We start from the raw sequence: 22,585 nt of genomic DNA, 5'->3' as shown, positions 1-22,585 counted from the left end.
TGACGTGTTGCTTATATATGACGGTGATGTTGATTTAGTAGGGTTTAAGAGGCATAAACAAGTAAAAGTACAGGATGTCCCGCCTCTGCTTTGCTCCCATTGGCCGATGAAACTCAACGAGCGCTGTGATTGGCTGCCATCATCGCAGGCTGTTTTTGCTTGACAGCTGTCACCGTCCGTTGGGGTCAGAGGCAAAGAAGCATGGCTGCGTTGTTCAGAGGGTCACGAAAGTTATGGTTGAGGTGGAATAAACATGTCGACCTTGCCCACGGTAACGTATGCGCTCATGTTGTCGGCTTCCTCGTGTCGTTTTTGTGTCGAGAGCAATTCGAGGGGGGCGTTTTCTGCTCGAGCTGATAAGCTAGGTTGTTAGCCCACTGAGGAAAGTACCCATTTTCAGTTAAGTGGGTCGCTCTCTGGACACTGTGTCCCCGAATTGGCCACCTGCTCTCAGCTTCTCTGTATGTTAGGACACCGTGTGGCTGAAATGGACTATTACGACATCTCTTTGTACTCTTTTCTATGGCTGTGCATTATGTCTAATGTGGTACTTGTTAATACTCGACTCGAGGTGTTGTGCAACAGTTCTGTTGTTCGATCTTCACCACGCACACACTTATGTATTAGCCATGGGCTCCAACTGAACCCATTACTCCATTCCCATCCCCATCCCGCAATGCAATACATAACTGTACTCAACGGCCACTTTATTAGGTACACATGGAGATATGGGTCAAGACGACCTGCTGAATTTCACACCAAGCACCAGAATAGGGGCGAAAAAAAACACATGAATCTATGTTTTCAAACACATCCATCTCACCCCCAGTTTCTCTGCAGGGAGGACTAGGATTGACTAAAAATATATCCATAATCCCTAAGGCAGGCAAAGACAATCACTCAATGTGGCACATTTCACATTCATAACAGCTGTAAGAACATAGAAAAACCTGTAAAACAAACTGTCAAACAACGTCAGTTGTAAACTCTTACATACAAGAATACAATGACATACAATAATACAATAAATGTGATGATTATCAACGCAACAGCCTTTAAAACCAGGAAAGGTCGTCACAGATACCTTATCACAATCTATATCTATATCTAAGACGATATCTTGTCTCGTGTCACAATATCAGTCTTATCGTTCCAGAAAAAAGTTGCTAGAAATATATAATAAGCAAAGAAAAGTACATGTGAACTATTTGCACTTTATGTTACAACACATCAGGTATAATATCGATATAAATACCCAGCCCCAACTAAAGGCAATGTTAGATGTCATCATAAAACAAGACAATGGTTTCATTATCATATATGAAAACACAATATTCTTTTTTTTTTTTTTGCCCTTCACGATCCAGGCCTGATCCTGTTGTTTGTAATCTGGTTGGCCGTCGACCAGACTTTCTACTCTGTTTAGTACCTGTTAACCTGGCTGGACCTTGGCTGAGGCAGCAGTGTTTAATAGCTTGGCCAGACTGCACAGAGCTGCTGGTTTGTTACAGCAGAAAGATTTTCTCGCTTGTTATCGATTCCAGTAAGACAATTTCCAGTATAATTCAATTACATCTACTGATGGTATTCACTGCCATTTATAATGACACTCAATTCCAGACATCCAACTTTATCATAGCTAAATTACAGTTGTAAATAGCTTTATTAGGCAAACTGAATTAAACCACACCTTTTGCAAAACATGGTGATATACAAGTCATTACATTTTTCTACAGCTCCTCTGTAACTCAATATGTTGTGAGTGATAAACATTTGTCTTTTTCTGGTCTTGAGCTAAATGAAATGCTCAGCATTTTTCTCACACTTCTTTTGTTTTCTTCCCTCAGTGTCAGTACGATCAATGGCTTCCAAAACACCAGTGGGGTTTATTGGTCTGGGGAACATGGGCACTCCCATGGCCAAAAACCTATTAAAAAACGGTTATCCTGTTATTGCCACTGATGTCTTTCCTGAGTCTTGCAAGGAGCTGCAGGACCTTAATGCTCTGGTAACACAGTAATACATTACATTTGCACATTTATCTTTTACTTAGTATGCTAAATTGGCCACGGATAAACTCAATATTGACACTTGCAAGCTAATGTGTTACAAGTAATTTGTTCTTTCTTAGTCGATAAACTTTGTGCCTCTGAGCCAGGTTGGTGCAATTTAGAGCTTTTGATGTGTGTTTTGACAATATTGTGAATAATGATGTTCAGGTAGTGGATTCACCAGCAGAAGTTGCAAAGAAATCAGACCGCATCATCACAATGCTGCCATCGAGTCCAGACGTCTTGGAGGTCTACACCGGTCCAAATGGCATCCTTAAGTAAGCAGACATTACTGTCACACACTATCTGTGATATATGTGACATTTTATTGCACACGGAAAGGTTTGGCTCAACAAATGTTTTTCTGTTTACAGTGCATGAAGCGTTCTGTCTATTTTTTTTTCCCTCTTCAGAAATGTGAAGAAAGGAACACTGTTGATTGACTCCTCCACCATTGACCCCGCTGTCTCAAGACAGATGGCAGTTGCTTCGGAGAAGGTGGGCGCAGTGTTCATGGATGCTCCAGTGACAGGAGGTAATGTTTCACCGAAAGAATTAACACCTTTTGTTAACTTGCTGACTTGAATTAAGTTGCCATTTTTGCACGATTAATATTTTCATGTACCAAGCTGTGTTTGCAGAGAGGATATTACTTTACTTTCTGCAGCATTTACTTACTTCTCTCAGTGTGCTATTTTGTTCATGTGAAAATACCAGTGATGGTACTATGACCCCTCAGCTTTGCTCCTGAGCTGTCTGACACTCTTTTGTATATCTAAACTATGGGACCTTCTTGGTTAGTCCTAGGACATGGGTTGTAATTACTGAGCAAGCCAGCCAGTAGATGCCCTCCACAGACTTTTATTGCTGCATTTGACCAGGGGGACTTAAAGGCAAGGTTAAGGTTTTAAGTCCTCATTATGTCGGTGCTGTCTGCTTGTGACGGCTCTTTGACAGAGCACAGGATCGCCAGTCGACCTTAATGGGCTGAGCAGCAGTGGAGAACCCGTGTCAGAGCTTTTCATGTTGATGGAGCCGTAATGGCGGGTATCCCATGTTAGTGCCTTTCATGTCAGATAAAGAGTCATAAAGAGGAGAAGAAACTACGCTCACATTGAGTGCCAGAGAGGAGAAGAGGGAGATAAGACATGAAAAAGACACATTGCTGTAAAACTGTCCATCTCTCTCTGTCTAGCTCTCTTTCCCTTTTTCTACACGCACGCATAGTTCTTTTCATTTAACCATGCAGTTATTCCTATGTATCAGACTATCAACTCTGATCCGTCTGTTTGCCTTTTACTGCACGTTTCATCCATGCACAATGTAGCTCCCTCTCTCTCCCATACAAACATAGACTTGGCCCACACATACATCTCTACCAGCTGGCATCAAAAAGCACAGACCGACTGCATTCGGTGAGATCAGAGCCTTAAGCCTGTTACTCTCCCTTAACACACACAGACTGTTTACATAGTATAGACAGTGCACAGTTCATGCGTGCAGTCTTCTGTGAAGGTTCTTCCTCTCTTGTCTCTTAAACTAAGCCTCTTTTACTAGCCTAAGATGACCAATGATTTACCTACTCCCTCTGGCCTCTGCAGTTAGCTCTGCAGACACTCTTCTCTTTCACACACACATGCACATGCACATTAGACACATGCTGCATGTACCTACCTTCCTGGTGTCGCCTCTAGTCATCCATTTGTCATATTAATAAGTGCAAACAGCATGCTAAGTAAGAAGAAGAAGTAATTTATGACGTGAAACAAGCATCAGTCACTGAAATGAAAGCTAGCTCTCTATGTTGTTGGAAATAAAGAATACAGTCTTTGTGATTTAAACTGTTGGACGGATAAAACCAACTTTAGTACGGCTTTATATTTTATTGACAGAACAAATAATGGATTAAAAAAAGGAATCGGCTAAGTTGCAGCACGAAATGCACACATTTGAGACATGCAGCCTCAGTCTGTCTGAGGTAGGGAAATCATAGTTTGTGGTGATGGCGTGACCCTGATAATCCAGGTTAAACCTGTGGAGACAGGTCAAGAGAAATGTTGCAGTATGTGGCAACTACACAGGAAATCAGAGAGTCTTGTATCCTCCCCACACACACACACACAGACCCCACCCCACCCCCACACTTTCCTGCTCACTTTGTGGGATATGAGGTAAACATGCTGTGTTCTAACCAGGAGATGGCACCCTACCCCAAACAGGGCACTGTCATACTCATAATGTTTGTGTGTGTGTGAAGTCAGGGTTTGTGAGATAGAGATAGTTCCTGTGTTATTACTGTACTTTCAGAAATGAAACATTATACTACATAAAGGGGAATTTAAAATAATTGAGTAGTTACTATTATTTCAAAACCACAGCCAATATCATCCCTGTTTGACTGAAGATATACAATTAGTACTATGATATTTGTTCATAATATAGTTTATGTTTTGAGATACATTTGCTTAAAATGACTTTGAAACAAAGTGACTGGAAAGTCGGATCAGTTAAAATGGCTCTGCCCAGATTTAGTGTGATGTCCTGAGCTCTTAAACTTTTGCAGCCTGTTGTTTGTGTGGTTTCTCCTTTTTTATTTTAATTTTAGTTTAAAGTAAATACTTTTGTGTGTGTGAGGTGGTGAATTCAAACTGAAATGTGCATTTGTAAGTCGTGTGCGTCACTGGAGGTTTTTGCACTCAGCTGTGGGATCTTAGTTGCAGAGTCATATCCCTTTTTTAAAGAAAATGTTCACTTTCTTCTTATTGGCATCCTCTTGGCTTTCCTTCTTGACCATTGTCAGGGCATTAGCACACACACATGTTCTACAGTATTAGAGTAGAGTAGACATATGCTTGCACACACACTTCTTCTGCCACTGTCTGTTGTCATTAAAAGGGTCCACATACAAAGTTGACCCACAACAAAACAAGCTCTGATGTCACAGGCTGAGGGTGTTGGCACGGTGATGGCAAAAATAGGAGGTCTGGCTTACAAGCGACGGGGTCGTTAGCAGTAATTACCCAGAATGCCTGTGTCTGTGTGCCCACGGTGGGCTGCCACTTTGCTAACGGACGATGGCTTTAAAAAGGCCCTAAAAACCTTTCATTGTGTTTTTCCCAGCATTGGGAAAGTCAGCGATTGGTTCAAATGAAAGAAAGTAAGAGCCCCGCTGTTGTGGAACCATGGGCACTCGGAGTAATGCTGTTTGTTTGTGAGGCCTTATAATCCTCAGCTAACTACCTATTTAGGCTGAGTCTCAACGCCACTCTAATCATATCCATACCACATCAGTGAAGGCTGGGAGCTGCAGTGTGTCATTTGCTGTCAGTTTGAACGTCATCCTCCAGCCTGTTGGAGCTTGTTCGAGCCAAAGCTGGCACCAGTTGGTTTGTCAATCGGCAGTGCCAATCCACTCAAGACTCAAGTTCTCCCTCCAGGCCCATAGGACCAGGAGTTTCTTCTATCTCACACTGTAGTGAGAGCTAAAATGTTGTTATTACTTTCATGAAAAGCACCGTGGATTGATGGAAAATTAATCTTTTGTTGCAGCTGTTCACAGTATTCACAAAAGATTATTGTCTCTAAAAAGGTGCATTGCTTCAGGCATAAGCTTAAATCACAATATGAGAAACGTGTGGTTATTTTGTCATCAGTTAATGTCTGAAATTAGCTCCTTGTTCACTTAATCATTGTGTGTTACACCATAACTCATCAGTTTTTGTTTGGAGCTGAAATGATCAGGAAAATGTCACAAAAATTAGTAATCAACTATTGAGTTGATTATCTAATTTATGTCAAACAAATGTGTTTTTTTAGCAGACGTGCCAATCCCTAGGTCTGGCTTTTCAATTGAGTGTTTTATGTGATAATAGACTTATTATCAGTAGATTATGGACAAATAAGTGTTGTTTTTTCCCATTCGGCTTCATGAAAGTATGAAAAATATTTACTGATGAATCATCTAACAAAATAATTGTGCGATTAATTATGCAATTGCTAGGGCACTGTTGCCTTCACCACTGCTGTTGTCATGTGCTTCATTTTCTCCCAGTGAGGATTCCTTTCCTGGTTATTGTTCAGGAGGTTTTCAAGGCAAATTATCTGGACTTTTACCATTAATTACTTTATGGATTTCTTGAGATTCGAAGGTTTGTGTCTGATACCAATCATAACCATATGTACAGATACTGATATCAGTCCAATATCGCCTTTAAAAAAAAATAAAATAATAATTACTTGTTTTCGTGTGCAGCTAAATCACATTATGGTCACATAACATCTGATTTAGTGATTTTGACTAGTAGCAGACTGATCTCACAGATGCAAGAGTTTCTTGGTGTATTCGACTTGAATTTCTCCTTAGAACAAACTTACCTCTGATGTGTGTGAGAGAACTCTGCTCTAACCAACCTAATCCAGTCTGAGAATCAGATTAATGGAGAAGATGAGTCTTGGAGCCTGAGGGCAGTTTAGTGAAGGTTAGTCGTGATTCTCTGCCACTGAGTTAAGGAATTGGGTGGGGAAGGGGCCAGTGCTGTCGCAGTCTGTCATGTTGAATGCTAACCAGCACGAGAGAGCGTCAGTGGCCCAAAGACTAGATTAGCATAACAAGCCTTTCACTGACGGGTTTTGGTGACACTGAGGGAGAGTGTGGGGAGCCAGTGGGAGGGAGCAAGTGACCAGGGATGGCGATGATGGAGGGGTGTTGAGAGGGGACTCTAGCCTATGCTCCAGATGGAGATAGACCCACAGCAGCTGGGGACTGGCTCTTACATCTCTGCCTGTGTCATCTGTTGTGTGTGTGCACGTGTCTCTGTGTGTGTGTGTGTGTGGGGACGTTTATACGTGTGTGTTTGCACACAAATAGCCAGCTGGTGTATGAGTCCAACAAAAAAGTCTCCTGTCTATCAAAAATAGCCTGAACGTCACACTGAATGTCACTTATCTAAAAGAGAATTAGCATTCTGTCTATATGAAGGACAGTTTCTGCACTTTAGCCATGTGCTGGATGCGTGTGTGTGTGTGTTTGTGTGTGCCTGCCTGCTCACAGCCTAATTGGGGATCATTATTAACTTGCTCTGTCCTCGATGAGTCTCATCGGGCCAGGGAAAGGATTGATTGTGGATCTCTCCTGCTCCCTCCGTCCTCTGTCACCTATCATTGACCAACTTCTCCCCTACGGATTAGTGCAGTTACTGATGATGATAATGATGATGATGATGAGGGCTGATCTGGTGGTCAGTGAACAGATGTTGCAAACTAAATTCTTAAGGCTGCTGCAGTAACATTCGTGTGCATGAAATCCTTTTCCTCACTTTTTCCAAAACCCAAACTTTGCTCCAGTTGCCATCTTGCGCAAGGTTCTCATGGTGGGTTTGTGTGTTGGAATCAGTTCTCATGGCCCCGTGCTCGTAAACTGCAGCCGATAAAGAGTCTGTTTTTAACATAACAGAGGGGCATTAGCAAAGTTGGCAGATAAACTGTTGAAAGTGCTGGATTCTTATGCATGTGTTTTTAAGTGCATGTGAGCGATTTTGGTTAACGCATACCTTTTTACTGTTGGACTTATTCACTCGATATCCGTTATACTTTTTACGGGACCCATTTGGGTTTTTAATTTGTTGGAGAAAAAGATCTCTGCCCTTGGGTGTAATTATAATGTTGCACCACATGAGGCTGCGATGTTGGCCTGTAAACATCCTACCCCCACTGGCTTACACTGCAAGAAGTCAAGTCCCGTTGATTCAAGGCTGTAATATTATTATGTGTGAAGGCTCTATTATAGATGACTGTAGCGCTGCCAAAACTTGGACTTAACACGTGCATATAATTACAATCCCAGTAGCAAACTAGGTAGTATGTTCCTAAGGCCAGTTTAATTGCACAAACTACATTTGTACTCAAAGGTATCTCTGAATCTTGCCTGCATTCTCGCAGATAAGGCAGTTACGTTATCATTTAAAGAAATCAAGTGTTTGAAGGAGGGCTAATGATATTCTAGGTGTTTTATTTTTCTCTGAGTGTTTTTCCATATACTGCGGGGGGAAAAACATGGCTACGGCTCGCTGTCAAATGCGTCATTCTTTACCAAACTCTGGGAACATCCCTTCTTCTGTGTGTATGTGTGCCTGTGTTGTTTGTGTAGTCCTCATATTCACAAATGTAGTTTAATTTAAACCCACTGCCAATAAAAAGTGCCTACTGGTTTACACGCGGCTCGTAACTCTGAGACACAACCTCAGAAGCTTCAACTGACGTCTCATTGGCGGCTGGTACTGGGATCTCCACCTGTCCCTGGTACACACACACATAGTACACAGGACCACTCGCAAAGATACTTCATGCACATGTGCATGCACGTTCCCACCTACTTTGTATGTACAAATGCCACTTCAAAAACAAACAAGTTTAAATGGTTATGAGGCTGTCAGGAACTGCTTTGGTTGATTCTTTTGTGAGTGATGAAAGAAGTGCTAATGAATTTAGTGTTTACTACAAACAGGCCAAAACCAAAGCTGTTGCTCTGATCTTCCTTTTACTTCACACAAGCAGTTTCACCCTCTCATGCTGGTTGACGCCTGAAGTAGAAGAGGCCTGCTGCTAAGCATCTGCTCTAATAGTGTTTGATTGCCTGCTTATTAACATGAGTTGTGTTAATAGAAGAGATCAGATGAACGAGCTGTTTGCATTTGCGGAACTAAAACGATGCATAGGCCACACACAAGTACACATGTGCGCACGCACACACGTACTTACAGACTCAGAAACATCATAAGATGTACTTTGGGAGCCATTTTCATTCTGCATTAGGCAGGGAATGTTTGTGTTGGATGATTTTTACAGTGAGAACACAAACTTGTCCCGTGGGGCCAGATGGAAGAAAATGACCTAGGAAAGCAGATTAGTACTATTACTAATAGTTTCCCCGACGTTAAAATGTGTAAGTTTAAAATATAAACAAGTGTCCATTACATTCATACCATTGTCAAATAAGCTATGCTGATGAAGTGTATCAACTTCAAACGACTCAGTCTAGTTGCCCTGCAACATTCTTGCACTACACCCAGGTTGTGGTTTGTGTTTATGTCGAGACAGAAGGAGGCAACAGCAACATCTTAGTAAAGTGCGATGGCTGCAAACAGTTTGTAGTATGACTAAAATATGAAGAAGAACCTGGGAAAAGTTAAGTATAAATGCTCCTTGAACTCACTGCTGTCCGTGCTACCACTGTATAGACACAAATACACCCTCAGTCAGGTCTGATAGTATTGCTTGACAAAGTCCAAAGTAGTGGCAGAACAACATCAAAAATCCCCAAAAGTTGCCCATTGCGGCTTCAAAGAGGAACTTGGTTTTTGTGCTTGCCGTTCCTTCCTTTGTTGTATATTGTTTATGTCACTCTGCATAATAATATTATTTGTAAATTATGAGGTTTCGTTTGCTGTGGCATTATGTAGTATATATAAGTTTTTCTCTAGTGGATGTTTTCTTAGTACCTTCATTCCTCTTCTTATTTCTCTCCATCTCTCTACGAGGTATCTTCTATCATAGGCCTCCTCCCACACAAGCACACACAGACACACACACACACACACACACACTTTGTCCTCCCCCTAGGGGGCGTCGTGTCGTTGTGCAGTGCTAACGATCCAGGAATGTCACTCCCGCTGGGATGGATGAGCCGGCAGACCCGGTGCTCAGGAAACCTCATTAGGATTCCTCTTTAATCCGTCTCTGACAGGACCGGCCCGAGAACAGGACGTCCCCTCACACAAACACGCACACATCCGCACGCACATGCACACACACACATTGCAGCGGTGTAGACGCCATCAGAGACTCGCACATCACACATGCAAGCACAAATGCAGTCTAGTCTATGCACAATAATCACAAGACTCCCTCTCTCACACACACACACTGGTACACACACTCTTCATTGTTATGCTAATGCTGTATTATTCTTCCAGCACCATGGATCTTCCATCATTCTGGTGTCACTGCTTATAGAAATCCACTACAGATCATAAGAGCTTATTATGGGTGATTAGTTAATTTGAAGGAGGGAGAGTTGGGAGGGATGCTGGGAGGCGTAGAGAGAAATATTGTTTTACTTCTCTGCTGTCATATCTACATCTCTCTCTCTCTCTCTCTCTCTCCTCTCTTTATCCTCCTCCTCTCTCACTCCCCTTCTTCCTTGCCCTCCTTCCTTCTCTTCTTGGAGAGAAATATTGATCATCACATTGACTCTGTTATCAATAATCTCCTCTTTAGTCGTCTGCAAACGGTGATCTCCACTAATGAGCCAGCAGTTGTCACACTGCTCTTTCTCTGTGTGTGTGTGTGTGTGTGTGTGTGTGTGTGTGTGTGTGTGTGTGTGTGTGTGTGTGTGTGTGTGTGTGTGTGTGTGTGTGTGTGTGTGTGTGTGTGTGTGTGTGTGTGTGTGTGTGAGAGAGAGAGAGAGAGAAAGAGAACACACCAGTTGTCTAGCAAGAAAATAAACAAATGAAATGGAAAATTTATAGTTTATACCATTGACTGAACTTTCACAATTAGTGAAACAAAACTCCACATGAATTGTTTATCAACCTGAACAGTGTCTGAGCTTGAATGCCAGTGCTACCAATAGGACAAATTATATCTCGATATTTTTGGGGATTTTGATGATAACGATATTCGGTCTCTATCCTTCAAATATTTGATTTTAATTGTCAGAGATATAACTTATTAATTGTTGCTTAATACAGATTCTATCAATGGAAGATAGGAAGGAAAGGAAGAAAGGAAGAAAGGAAGATAACTTATTAGTATGCATGTAAAAATTCAAAGACTTGTAATTGAACCAGTGAATAGTGTAGAAACACTGAACTCTGGGTAAACGGAAAAAAAGCAAATAAAAAAACAACTTCAAAGACTTAGTTACGTGTCTCTCGTGGCTAACCTGTATGTTGGCGAGAAGTCATGTGACAACGTAGGCCCACTAGCGGTCATGTGACACTGAATCCTGCTCACTGCCGCAGCAAGGAAGGCTTCTGCTTTAGTGCGTGTTTTGTCGTTTCTCGCGAAGTCATTTAAATACTCAATAATCTTTAAAACAACAATCAACCAATTAGACGATATATCTAACTCACCTCTGGCTGCTAATCAAAAACTTGACATATAAAAGTAGACTTGTAATGGAGTCACACACAAATGAGATAAAAAAAAACTACAAAAAAGAAAAAGACTACATCTAGTAAGGAGAAGAAGATGAATCGATCATGTCTGTGGTCTGTGGACCATATGTGTGTATGATGATGTGTGTGGGGCGGCCGTATGTTAAGCGTGTGTTCACTGTGGTCCATAGGCAGCTGCCACAGCGTGAGCTCGGTCTTAATTATGTAGCCCTAATGACCTGCTGACAGCTCATGGATGACACACACACAGGGCAGTCAGTGGCATCATAGCATACTTGACAACAGTACAGCCAATTATAGAGAGGGAGGAGAAGAAGAGATGTACATTAATGTTTGTGTGCGTCATGGAAATATACAGTAAGTGTCCTCTCGTCCTGCAGTGAGGCCTGATAATGTGATGTCAGCTGTTTTTTTGTTTTTTTTGCCTGGTAATTCCCTTTTAATTATTAACACGGACATTATTAGGCTTTTACTGTTAAGAGGCCTTTCATTAGAACTGGACAACACCCTAAAGAGAGATTGGATCTCTCTCTTCCCTGGCCATCCCCCTTTCTTTCCTGCCTTTAGAGAAAGTCTGCCACTACATTCTCCTGAAACTCAGAACTTGTACAAATGTTGGCCCCTGTAGTGATTTTCAGTGTACATGAATGCATATACATTTTGATATATGATATATATGAACTAAATACCACAAATTATTTGTGTCAAATGTCACTTATCTCCACACAACTCTCTCTTTATTTCTCAGAATAGCTGTGTTTAGATCTTGTGTAGTGCTGGACCAAAAAGTTATATCATGGTATTTTTTCAAAATTTCAAAAAAACAATTTTACGTGAGTGCCCCAGTGAGAGAAAAGCACAATTGAGAGTTTGTGTGTGTGTGCGCTCATATTGTTCAAGTGAAAGAGTGTGGTGCAGCAGTCGAAGGGTCCCTTGTCCAACAGTGTTTTAAATATATACCAGTTTTTGGTATGAACCGGTATACAGCCCAGCAATAATCTTGTCTCGCCTGGTTCTGTACACAGGAAGTGATGCAAATACAAAGAAAAGTTTCAAAAGTTTCTGCCCCTGTGTTGTAGCTGTATACACACAAATGCTCCCTCAGTCAGGTCTGATAGTATTGCTCGACAGCATACAAATCCGATTACATTGTCTCTGTTCACAAAGACCAAACACAGAGGCAGAATAATAACGTCATGAACAACAATAATTACCTAAAGCGACGCGCTGCCGCTTTAATGATTGCGCCTCATCACTGAAACATTTATGCGACGGTTTCGTTGCATAAAATGGTGAAGGTAAGGTCGTCAGCTAAACTGAGCCTGAAAGGGGCTTATTTCTGCAGGACCTTGTGGGTGGGGGCCAGGTTGCCTCCCACAACATGGCATGCTTCTTAACACATCAGGCATGGGGAGGGATGCCTAATTGAACATGATAAAGTGTAAAGTTAATTACCCCTCACGCCTGTCACTGATACCCCCGCGAGGGGGTCTGGCCTCAGGCACAGCTGTTAGTGTATGTGTTTGTGTGCGTGTGTGAGTGTGTGTGTGTGTGTGTGTGTTTTTCTGTGTGCGAGAGACAGTGAGAGTCGGGGTGACAGGACAAAAGGCAAGGGCTCCCATGAGAGTTGTGCGGTGGATGATGGCAACAATCGGCTTTTAAAGATACCTCTGTCCCTCTGGTGCACCACTACTTAACACGCCTGTCCTACTATGAGTCTCTCTCACACACACACACACACACACACACACACACACACGCACGCGCACACTCGCACACACACAGAAGAGTACACAGCTGACCTTTTAGACACAGTTGGTAGTGTTGAAATAGTCAAGTGGTTGATATATTATGTCCTTTTGTGTGGAAAATCCATACTAGGACATAGCTTCAGAACTGAAATATGGTATGAGTTGTTTGTTTATACAGAGCTTTGAAATGTGTTGCTTCCTTTTCGGTCTAATAAGAAGTTGCTGTTTGGTGCAGGTTCTACAGGACTGGCTGGGTTGGGCTGTTTATTCAGCATCAATGATGTTTTCACCTCAGTTAACCTCAACTGTGTGTTTGTACATGTACGTTTAGGTGTTGGGGCTGCCAGCCTGGCCAGACTGACGTTTATGGTTGGTGGACCGGAGGAGGAATATAATGCTGCACAGGAGCTGCTCACTTGCATGGGAGACAACGTTGTTTACTGTGGACAGGTCGGCACAGGGCAGGTAATGACATACACATGCAAAAAACACATCATGGTTTTTAAACTGTCAATGTCATCACTTATTACCATTAATACAATACTTAAATACTGTCAAGTATGAATAAACTCACCCTAATTCAATTCTATGAAGCATTATCATCTCACAATTATATCTGGTGAATATGTTTCTTTATTACATTTTCTGCCTAACGTGTTGCCAGGTAAACCTCATTCATATACACAGATCGTGCTCTTTTCTTTTTGTGTTCAATGCTCATTAGGCAGCAAAGATCTGCAACAACATGCTGCTGGCCATTGGGATGATTGGGACCGCAGAGACCATGAACCTTGGCATTAGGTAATTTCAGTCGCTGTTTTGCTAAGCTGCTTCCAACCTTTTATGCTAACGGGAAAAGACAGAAATGAAACGGTGTTATTAGTGGCCTCATTTACATTGGCAACACAGATAGAAAATCTCACATGGGGATACTTGTGAATGGGCTGTTGAAAGTGGATGTAGTGTGGGGTTCAGTAGGTCAGTTTGGATAATTTTTTTCCATTTTGAAGGAATGCAGAAAAGTGAACATTTCCTTCTATGTCAACAAACGTTTTCAAACACATGATTATTATGTAAAGTATTTGCACTTTGAACTTTAAATGGCACAACTGAGGCATCTGCACTTTAGCCAAGCATGAATGCTCGGAAGTGGGTCAAAATATTGATTTGGTGATACATCGTTGTCCTTCCTTTTGCAAATGATAATCGATACGTCAGGGCAAATATAAATATTTTACTTAACAAATTAAGGCGATCTAAAGTAAACAGTCGCTGTCAGTTTCACTCGCCAGGCATTGCTACTTCATGTCTGCTCACAGCAGCGCTGCCCAAATGAATAAGGGAAACTTGGGTGGATGTTACCTGGGAGTTTACAGCAGGATAATGGTGGAAAAATCTACGTTAAGAGATGCTCCATCCACGTTAGATAGTACATAGACTTTATGCACTTTTTCTTTATGTTGACGTTTGGTTTCTTCAGTTAGACAGATTTTGTGATGTATCACTATATGATTGTCTTGCAATGTTTTGATTATCACAGAATCGTTGTATCGTGATATAATTGGTATCGTGGACCGTGTATCGAGCATCGTATCATGAGGTACCATGTGATTCCCACCCCTAATGAATATGACTCTGAAGTCGGCCTTAGATACAGCCGTTACTGTAAAAGCAATAACTTAAACAGTGATATAGCTGTAAATGTGGCAGCAAATTATTATTTCAACTCAGGTTTAGAAGTGTGTGTATATATGTGAGTGTGTGTGTGTGTGTGTGTGTGTGTGTGTGTGTGTGTGTGTGTGTGTGTGTGTGTGTGTGTGTGTGTGTGTGTGTGTGTGTGTGTGTGTGTGTGTGTGTGTGTGTGTGTGTGTGTGTGTGTGTGTGTGTGTGTGTGTGTGTGTGTGTGTGTGTGTGTGTGTGTGTGTGTGTGTGAGAGAGAGAGAGTGCACTTAATGGAAGTGGAGAGGGGTTGGTCTAGCCCAGCGTCAAAGCCACCTGTGCTTTAGAGAGATGGATGAGGGGGGCAGAGCCTCAGACTCTGATTTACATCTGCTGATTGAACTCTCACTAGTATCCTGTCACACCCCTGCCACTGAACACTGCCTAGAAATCCCATCATTCATCACATTTCAGCCCTGAACAAAGCCCCATTGGCTAGAAGGCTGAGGATGATGGGATATGAAGTCTTACGCCTGTTCAAATTAATAGGGCTCAAAATCATTTAATGATTAAAAGATAGCATTAGGGGAATTGGAGTCAGGTTGTATCTGTTTATGTATTATTACTGGATGTTTTCTTGCCTTGGTATTGCATATGGACTGGATATTGTTCACTTGTGCCAGTTATAAAAATGTCTATGTTGCTGTCTGGGGGAGGTCCCAATGGAAAAGAGTCTCAGACTTACTGTATACCATATAAATGATTACTATACTCTATACTATACTATTATATTACACAGAGTAATAAAGTATATAGTGAGGATATTTATGCTGTATTACTCTTATTATTAATGCCACATCCAGTGTGGACACAGCTTTCCAAGGACTTGCTTCTCTTATGCCACTGTCCCAGCATCAAAAAACTTCTTACTAAGATTTCATTGTCTTCATCTGAGAATAACTAACAATAATTAATGTTGATGCACAATAACTTATGTCTGATTACTCTGTGTGGTAATATACATATCATAGTTAGTGTTTTAACCCAGAATTTGACTTTGGTCATACTGGCAACAGTTTTGTAGTATTTGATTTCCCTCGTAATATCCGTCCTTTTGAAAAGCAATTAGCCTTTCTCCATTGAACGCTTAACATCAGCCATTCCTCACTGAAATGAAATTACCACTGTCGTCCGATAAGTGTTTCACCTTTCGAAGCCTGAATTTATTCTCTACTCTGTTTATACATATCCCTTGTCAATAATAGACTGTTTTCTCTGTTCACCGTGTTACTACATGTGTTTTATGAGTTTTGCAGCTAAAATGGTGTGTGTGTGTGTGTGCGTGTGTGAGTGTGTGTGTATGCGCGAGGCACAGTGCAGCTGTGTTAGTGCAGCTGATTTATCTGTGCTGAGACAGAGGAGGAAAATTGGCATGAGCAGTTGCACGTAAATCTCAACACTAGGCCTCTGAAATATAGAGGCATTAAGGGAGCAACACAGATTTACACATTGTCACACTGTCACACTGATGCATGCATACACACACACACACACACAGATTTTTATCCAGAAACACTGAAGACAGCAGTTTTCTACCAGAGTACAACAACAACTTCTACCCTCAGAACGGAACACCATTATAATCTAAGAAAACCGGAATACTAACTGCTGCAGCCATTCACTTTGAATGTAAATCATTTCTTTAGAAGTTGTCACCGTGGTCAGTCATTGTTATTTTAGTGGACATGTACAGTGTATCACGTTTTCCTCTCTTCTAGTTGTCCTCTGGGGCTTTATTAGAGGATTTGACAAAGACTGTCAACGTTAAGAGAGAGCCTACACCCTTAATCTCCCACGCTGCATTGTGGCCTCTTATGCAGAGAGAACACTCTCTTAGACATTGTGTGCTGACACACACACATACACGCAAAGGAGACTGAGCGTTCACAGCCAATTTACAGGGAAGCAGCAATAACATTTTATCATGCTGGACTTGGGCCTGATAGAGATGCCCTTTTCTTCACGTGTGTGTGTGTTAGTGTCCCTACCTGTACATGCAGGCAGACACAGAAACACACACTCTCATACACTGTTCTGTTCGTTGGAGCTAATTTGTTGATCTCAGATGGAAGCTTGGGCCGTCTCCAACCGAGCATGACGTTCTCCTAGTGCAAAGAATGGCCATGCATGACAATTATGAGCGCACATGCGCGTACACACTGCGAAACCCACACACACACACAGCCCATTTTTATGCTTCTCTTTCTCTTTTCTCTTTCAGCCTACCACCCATTTTTTTTTGGGACTTTATCTTCTCATTTTCCCTTTTCTTTTAATCCCTTCAGCTTCTTTGACTATAGAAATGTCTGCATGCAGCCATCCAGTCAGTAAAAGAGGTGGTTGTGGAAGCATACAGTATAGGGGCAGTGGTGATTTTAATGATACACTTGAAGATAAAAAAGAAAAGGAAGATGAGGAAATAGACGACTGGCACAGGAAGGGATTTTATATTTTTTTTACGGTTCACCTCACACCTGTGTACCTGAACTCATTCATGCTGACATTTTGCTCCTTATTTTTTTTATAGGCTGAATGACAAGAGAATCAAAGGATAAAACCTGACTTGGTTTGCCACAACACACAAAAACACCGCCTCCTCTCTCCTATACTTGAAATGAATTGTGAGCATATGTTCATAAGATTAAAGTCGGGTGATAAATGCGTTGCCTCTGTAAATGTGATAGTAAATGCTTATGTGTGTGTATGTGCTCGTTAGCTCTTTAATGCTATCCTAAACGGGGAGCAGGTTGGGCTTCTTTCTCTCGTGGCGTCAGACCAGGATGAGGAGCTAATTGCTATGAAAAGACAGTTAATGTCAGCTCCGCAAATGAACTCCACCTGCTTAAGGTCCCAGCACATAAACACACAAACATCCTCCCCTCTTATCTTCATCCCGACTGCTCACATTTCTTTAATCTACAGCGGCATCGCACAGCAACACGTTTGTTTTACTGTTGGTGTCCGCGTGTGTTTATCCATGTCAATCCTGTTAAAGCGTGACATGTCCTCTTCTCCACGCAGATTACCGCAGGCGAGGAGCACACCACCACTGTGTCAGCTAATAACCATGGCTGTGTGTGTGTCTGTATATGTGTGTGTGTGTGTAAGAGAGAGAGGGGAGCAGGAGGAGAACTTCATTGATTTATCGTTAACAGAGGACAACAGCTCCCCGTCAGCGTCTCTGGTCGCTATAACAAACGATCTGTGCGCTCGGACGCGCTTTATTGTAGCTCAGCCAGTAACCTTTTCAGCTGCTGACCCAGAACACTGGGAGGAGCCGAGTGTGTGTGCATGGAATTGGGGGGTGTGTGTGCGATGTCAAACATATGTCCCCCAGAGTCCTCAGACAGGGAGGTGTCAGCAGGGAAGACTATAGGGGGGAGGCGGAGGAGGAGAGGGTGAGTGGGATGACAGGGATGCTTACAGAAGTAAACTAAAACAAAGCCATCATGAGACTGACATTTAAGAAAATTGAGTCAAAACACACACAAACAGTGTCACTTATGCCACAATTTCAATAAAAAGAGTGAGGGAGTCATAGGGGACAGAAAAGAGACATAGAGGAAAGAAGGGTGTTGGTGGCGGTGGCGGTGGTGGTGGGGGACATGGAGAGAGTGCAAATGCAATTCCCATTCTTAATTAGTTTGTAGACGGCTAATAAAAACTGTGGTAGTAATGGCAGAATGAGAGCCAGGTGGAGGGAGGGGGGAGGCTGCTGGCCTTAAGGACCTATGATGGTTTAATAGTCATATTGAGAGCAGAATAGAGTTACAGGCCTGTAAGTAACAGTGAAGTGAGGCTGCCAGGGCTTGATGTGGTCAGCTTTACACTGGCCCTTAAAACGTTAATATACAAAAACCTGCCCGACACAGGCAGATTGAACTACTGACACAAACGCGATGGTTGCGCCCTTCTCTTCCGTAATGCTTGGCACTTTGTTTCGCTCGCTGCTTCCGTCTGTCTGTGCTCCCTTTGCCTCGTTTGGTGTTTGTTTCTTCCTAACATAGTCTGGAGATTTGTCCCCCTGCATATGAAAGTAGGTTGCCACAAAATGGGGCAGCAGAAGTAAGAGTGTGCCGCTGCTGTATGTGACAGCAAGGTTTATGGCTCCTCTGTGCTGCTTAACCACTTCTCCTCCTCCTCCTCCTCCACTTTCTTTTTTTCATGAAAGAGGGATGATGAAGGATAGATCTGCTAGTAAACATCAATACTGCATTAGCCAGCATTACAAAGCCTTCAGCCATTAACACTGAGGAATGGTCGCAGCCAGGAATAAGGTTCAATGGGGGTCACTACAGTCATCAGGCGCCCCCATTGCCATCCTTCTCCATGTTGTGAGAATGAATTTCATAACTGGCATTCCTGTTCATTGTGTGCTTGTGGTATAAATCACCTTTTCTTTTTTTTATATACTTCTATCATGTCATCGTGTAGCCTGAAAATTTAAACGGAAATATTATAATCTGTTCATCAATTGCCTATTCATCTTATTATACTCATTTCTAGCTTCTTTTTTTATGCAAGAGTCAGCAACTTCCCTGTCTGTGTCTGTTTAGGAGGTATTTTCAGGAGGAACTTCATACAAATATTGTAAATAGTTTCCTTGCTGTGGTCATTGAAAACCTCCAGTTAATACTCAATTACATTAAGGAGAATTGACCAGTGGATCTCCCAGATGATGAATCCAAACAAGACACTAAATCTGCCTGCTTCCTCGTCTTGTCTCAGGCTGGGTTTGGACCCAAAGCTGCTCGCAAAGATCCTCAACATGTCCTCAGGTCGTTGCTGGTCCAGTGACACATACAACCCAGTGCCAGGCGTCATGGAGGGAGTCCCCTCTGCTAACAACTACCAGGGAGGCTTTGGGACCACATTGATGGCAAAGGTATGAGACTTGATGCTTCTCTGTATTATTGTTACACATCATTTTTTTGGTCATGTTTGGCAGTGAGCAGCATCACACAATGATGACGAGGAGGATGTAGGTTATGGCCCAAAGATTTAATAATTGGATTTTCATGGTGATCCCAAAATGGACCCAAGCAAACTTGGCAGATGTTTTAGCTCCCTGAGTGCTCTCTGGTTTTCATTATCTTTGATTATTGGGTCATGATTTGTTTTTTTTAAGTATTATCAATGATTCTGTTGATAATTTTTTTCACTAATGGAATAATAAGGAAACTATTCACAAACTTGATCCCAGAACAATTTATCAGACACTCAAAGTTGCTCAATATATGCCAGTATTGCTATTAGTGCTTTATAAATGATATTTATAATACATGTTTAATTTCCTGTTCTTTTCTCTCAGCTGTCATTTGCTTTGTTTCACATCTAACAATTGTTTAGTCTCAGTGTGGTCTCTTCTTCACCAGTCCATCTGACTTAATTGTACTATAACTGCATTATATCTCCTGTAATGAGCAGTCCCTGTATTACTTGGTGCTTCTCGGTGTGTGTGTGTCACATCACTTCCATGATGTGCTCTGCATACACAGCTTGAGATTCTGCACTTTCATACAATCACCTGTCATCCGGTTGATAAATAAGGAGATTATTATGTTAGTCCTCCCTATCTGACACTCTGCCTCTCTCTTTTTTTGTGTGTTAATAGGATCTTGGCTTGGCTCAAAACACGGCCACCAACACCAAGACATCAATCCCTCTGAGTTCCCTCGCCCACCAGATCTACCGAGTCATGTGCTCCCGCGGTTATGCTAACAAGGACTTCTCATCCGTCTTCCAATTTCTGCGCGAGGAGGAAGGACAGTGAACGTAGGGGGAGCACAGTTGTCTGTGATTTTTTTTTTTAAGCACACACACACTACAACCACACACCACAGTGCCCCTTATCCCACTATGCTCAGGAGAGACTAAGGCCTTGCCCTCAGGCAAAGATTTGCAGTCCAATTAACATACTGTATGTTGACATGTGTCTCCTCGTTGCATTAGCTGAATCACACTTTCAATTCATGCTTCTCCTACAGAATGTGGTGGAAATGCTAAAACTGACCTTAGATAAGCATCTGGAGACTAGGCAGCTCTATTCCCAGTCAGGACTGATAGGTCAGAGTAGGAAAAAGGGATAGGTAGGATGAGATGCCACAGATTTACACATAACAATGCAGATGTATGGAGTTTTTTCGGGGATGATTGATAATGATTAACTGCATGAATATTAAGTCTGTTTTTGCCAGGCTTGTGCTTTTTGCCCGTCGCTCCAATTTACCTCGATCTACCTAGAGCTAGATCCCTATTAAATGGTAGATGACAAAAAACAAACAATAAACAAGGTACAGATTGCTATGGTTTCTTTGAATAGGGGGGTACAGGAGTGTACAGACTTTGTGATATACTTAAGGTGACAAAAAAAAACTCATCACATCACTACAAAAACTGACCAAAATATAAGTCTGAGTTTACTTGTTTTGTCAGTTACAAAAAATATGTTCATTTCGTAATAAATCATCCAGTCATGACTTGCTTTACACAGTTCCAGTATTCTCAGATCTTTGTTACATTTAAGTCTCACTGTTGAAACCAGGTTCTAGTCTATGCTGTTCTGTGAGACAGATATTGAGTTATTTTTGCACTGTTAGCATCACAGTGTGATGTTCTGAGGACCTCTTTAAACTTACCTCTATTCTCGACAACCGACTTCTGCTAATAAAGCCACTGGAGTATTATTTTGTGACCAAAACTGTTTTATACTCTTCAATGCTGCTCTGTTCAATGTTGTTCTCAGTTTCGAGCATGTTCTCTTTAACTTTGGAACTTTTCTCCCTATACATGTGTGTGATGACTCTGTTTTAACTGTGTCAATGAGGAACGGTTCCTCATTACTATGAGCAAAATGTACATAATTTATTTTCATATTGTGTAGTATTGAAGAGCAATCCAAGTCACTGTTCTTGTAAAATTGTGTTGATTCTACAGTTTGTCATAGCTCTGTGAAACAGATCTTCAGTCCCACTGTAGCTTAAATTAAAAAAAAAGTGTTCTGTGTATCTTGGTGTTTGAGCGGTTTCTTTACTTACCTTCAATATAAGTCAGAGGACAGAATGAGTGTTTTGGGGGATGTGTTTGACATAAAGCAATGTCAGCACCAAACTCAACTGCTGCAGAGGACTTTTTAGAGATTATTGTGAAAACACACTCCACAAATGACATCCTGTGAAACAAAATGGCTTATGTTCATGTTCATGGACCTGCTATTGCATATTTACCACCTTAGATATAAGACAATAGCTACCTCACATAAAACTGTTGTAACAGAGGCTGCTAATATTACTATGTTTGTTTAAGAACAGCTAAGGTTATAGGATGATAGGGTAAGATGGAGGCACATGATCCGCTGGTGACCCCTAAATGGAGAAGCCAAAAGAAGAAGAAGAAGAAGTTTAAGCTAAGGCTGATTGGAATGACAAAATGTTACCATCTACTTGGTCATAAGTGACACATTTACTGGATTAAAAGACAAGAGCATAACCAGAGTGATTGCAAGTCATCCTGGGGGGGACATAAATGTCTGCATCAAATTTCACGGCAATCCATCCAATGGCTACAGAGACGTTTCACTTCAAAACCACAAATCTGGAACAGACAAGGATTTGTGAAATTAATTTCATGGCAATCCATAAAGATGTCAACGAAAAAAAAAAAAAACAGTTAACCTGCTAATGACGGTGGGAAAAGTTGGGATCATCAAAGACGCCGGGATTCATCCTCTGGGGGGACATGACTCAAACAAACCTGGCAGACAGATCATAGGTTTCATCAGTTTACCGTCACTAGACTTTGAGTTTGTAGCAACGTTAGCGTTTGTTGAGCATTTGAAAGGGAGGACAACTACTCCATGGCCCATTGCTGTGCTTTCCTCAAAGTGGCC

General features: G+C 41.8%; 1 protein-coding gene across 1 annotated transcript; it reads left to right on the top strand.

The window, feature by feature from the left end:
- The first annotated feature begins 194 nt into the window (after positions 1-194).
- LOC310936317 (3-hydroxyisobutyrate dehydrogenase, mitochondrial-like) lies at positions 195-21,537 on the top strand. Its single transcript, XM_083900359.1, has 8 exons — positions 195-271; positions 1,848-2,008; positions 2,220-2,329; positions 2,465-2,586; positions 13,310-13,443; positions 13,703-13,779; positions 19,426-19,582; positions 20,312-21,537. The coding sequence occupies exons 1-8, from the start codon at positions 202-204 to the stop codon at positions 20,468-20,470; spliced, it is 990 nt and encodes a 329-aa protein (XP_083756485.1). The 5' UTR covers positions 195-201; the 3' UTR covers positions 20,471-21,537.
- Positions 21,538-22,585: the final 1,048 nt, after the last annotated feature.

The sequence above is a fragment of the Microchirus variegatus genome (assembly GCF_963457635.1).
Source record: "Microchirus variegatus genome assembly, chromosome: 13".
In the NCBI taxonomy this organism is placed as follows: Eukaryota; Metazoa; Chordata; class Actinopteri; order Pleuronectiformes; family Soleidae; genus Microchirus; species Microchirus variegatus.
Note: the sequence above shows the minus strand (reverse complement) of the source record. Positions and strands in the feature narration are given on the sequence as shown.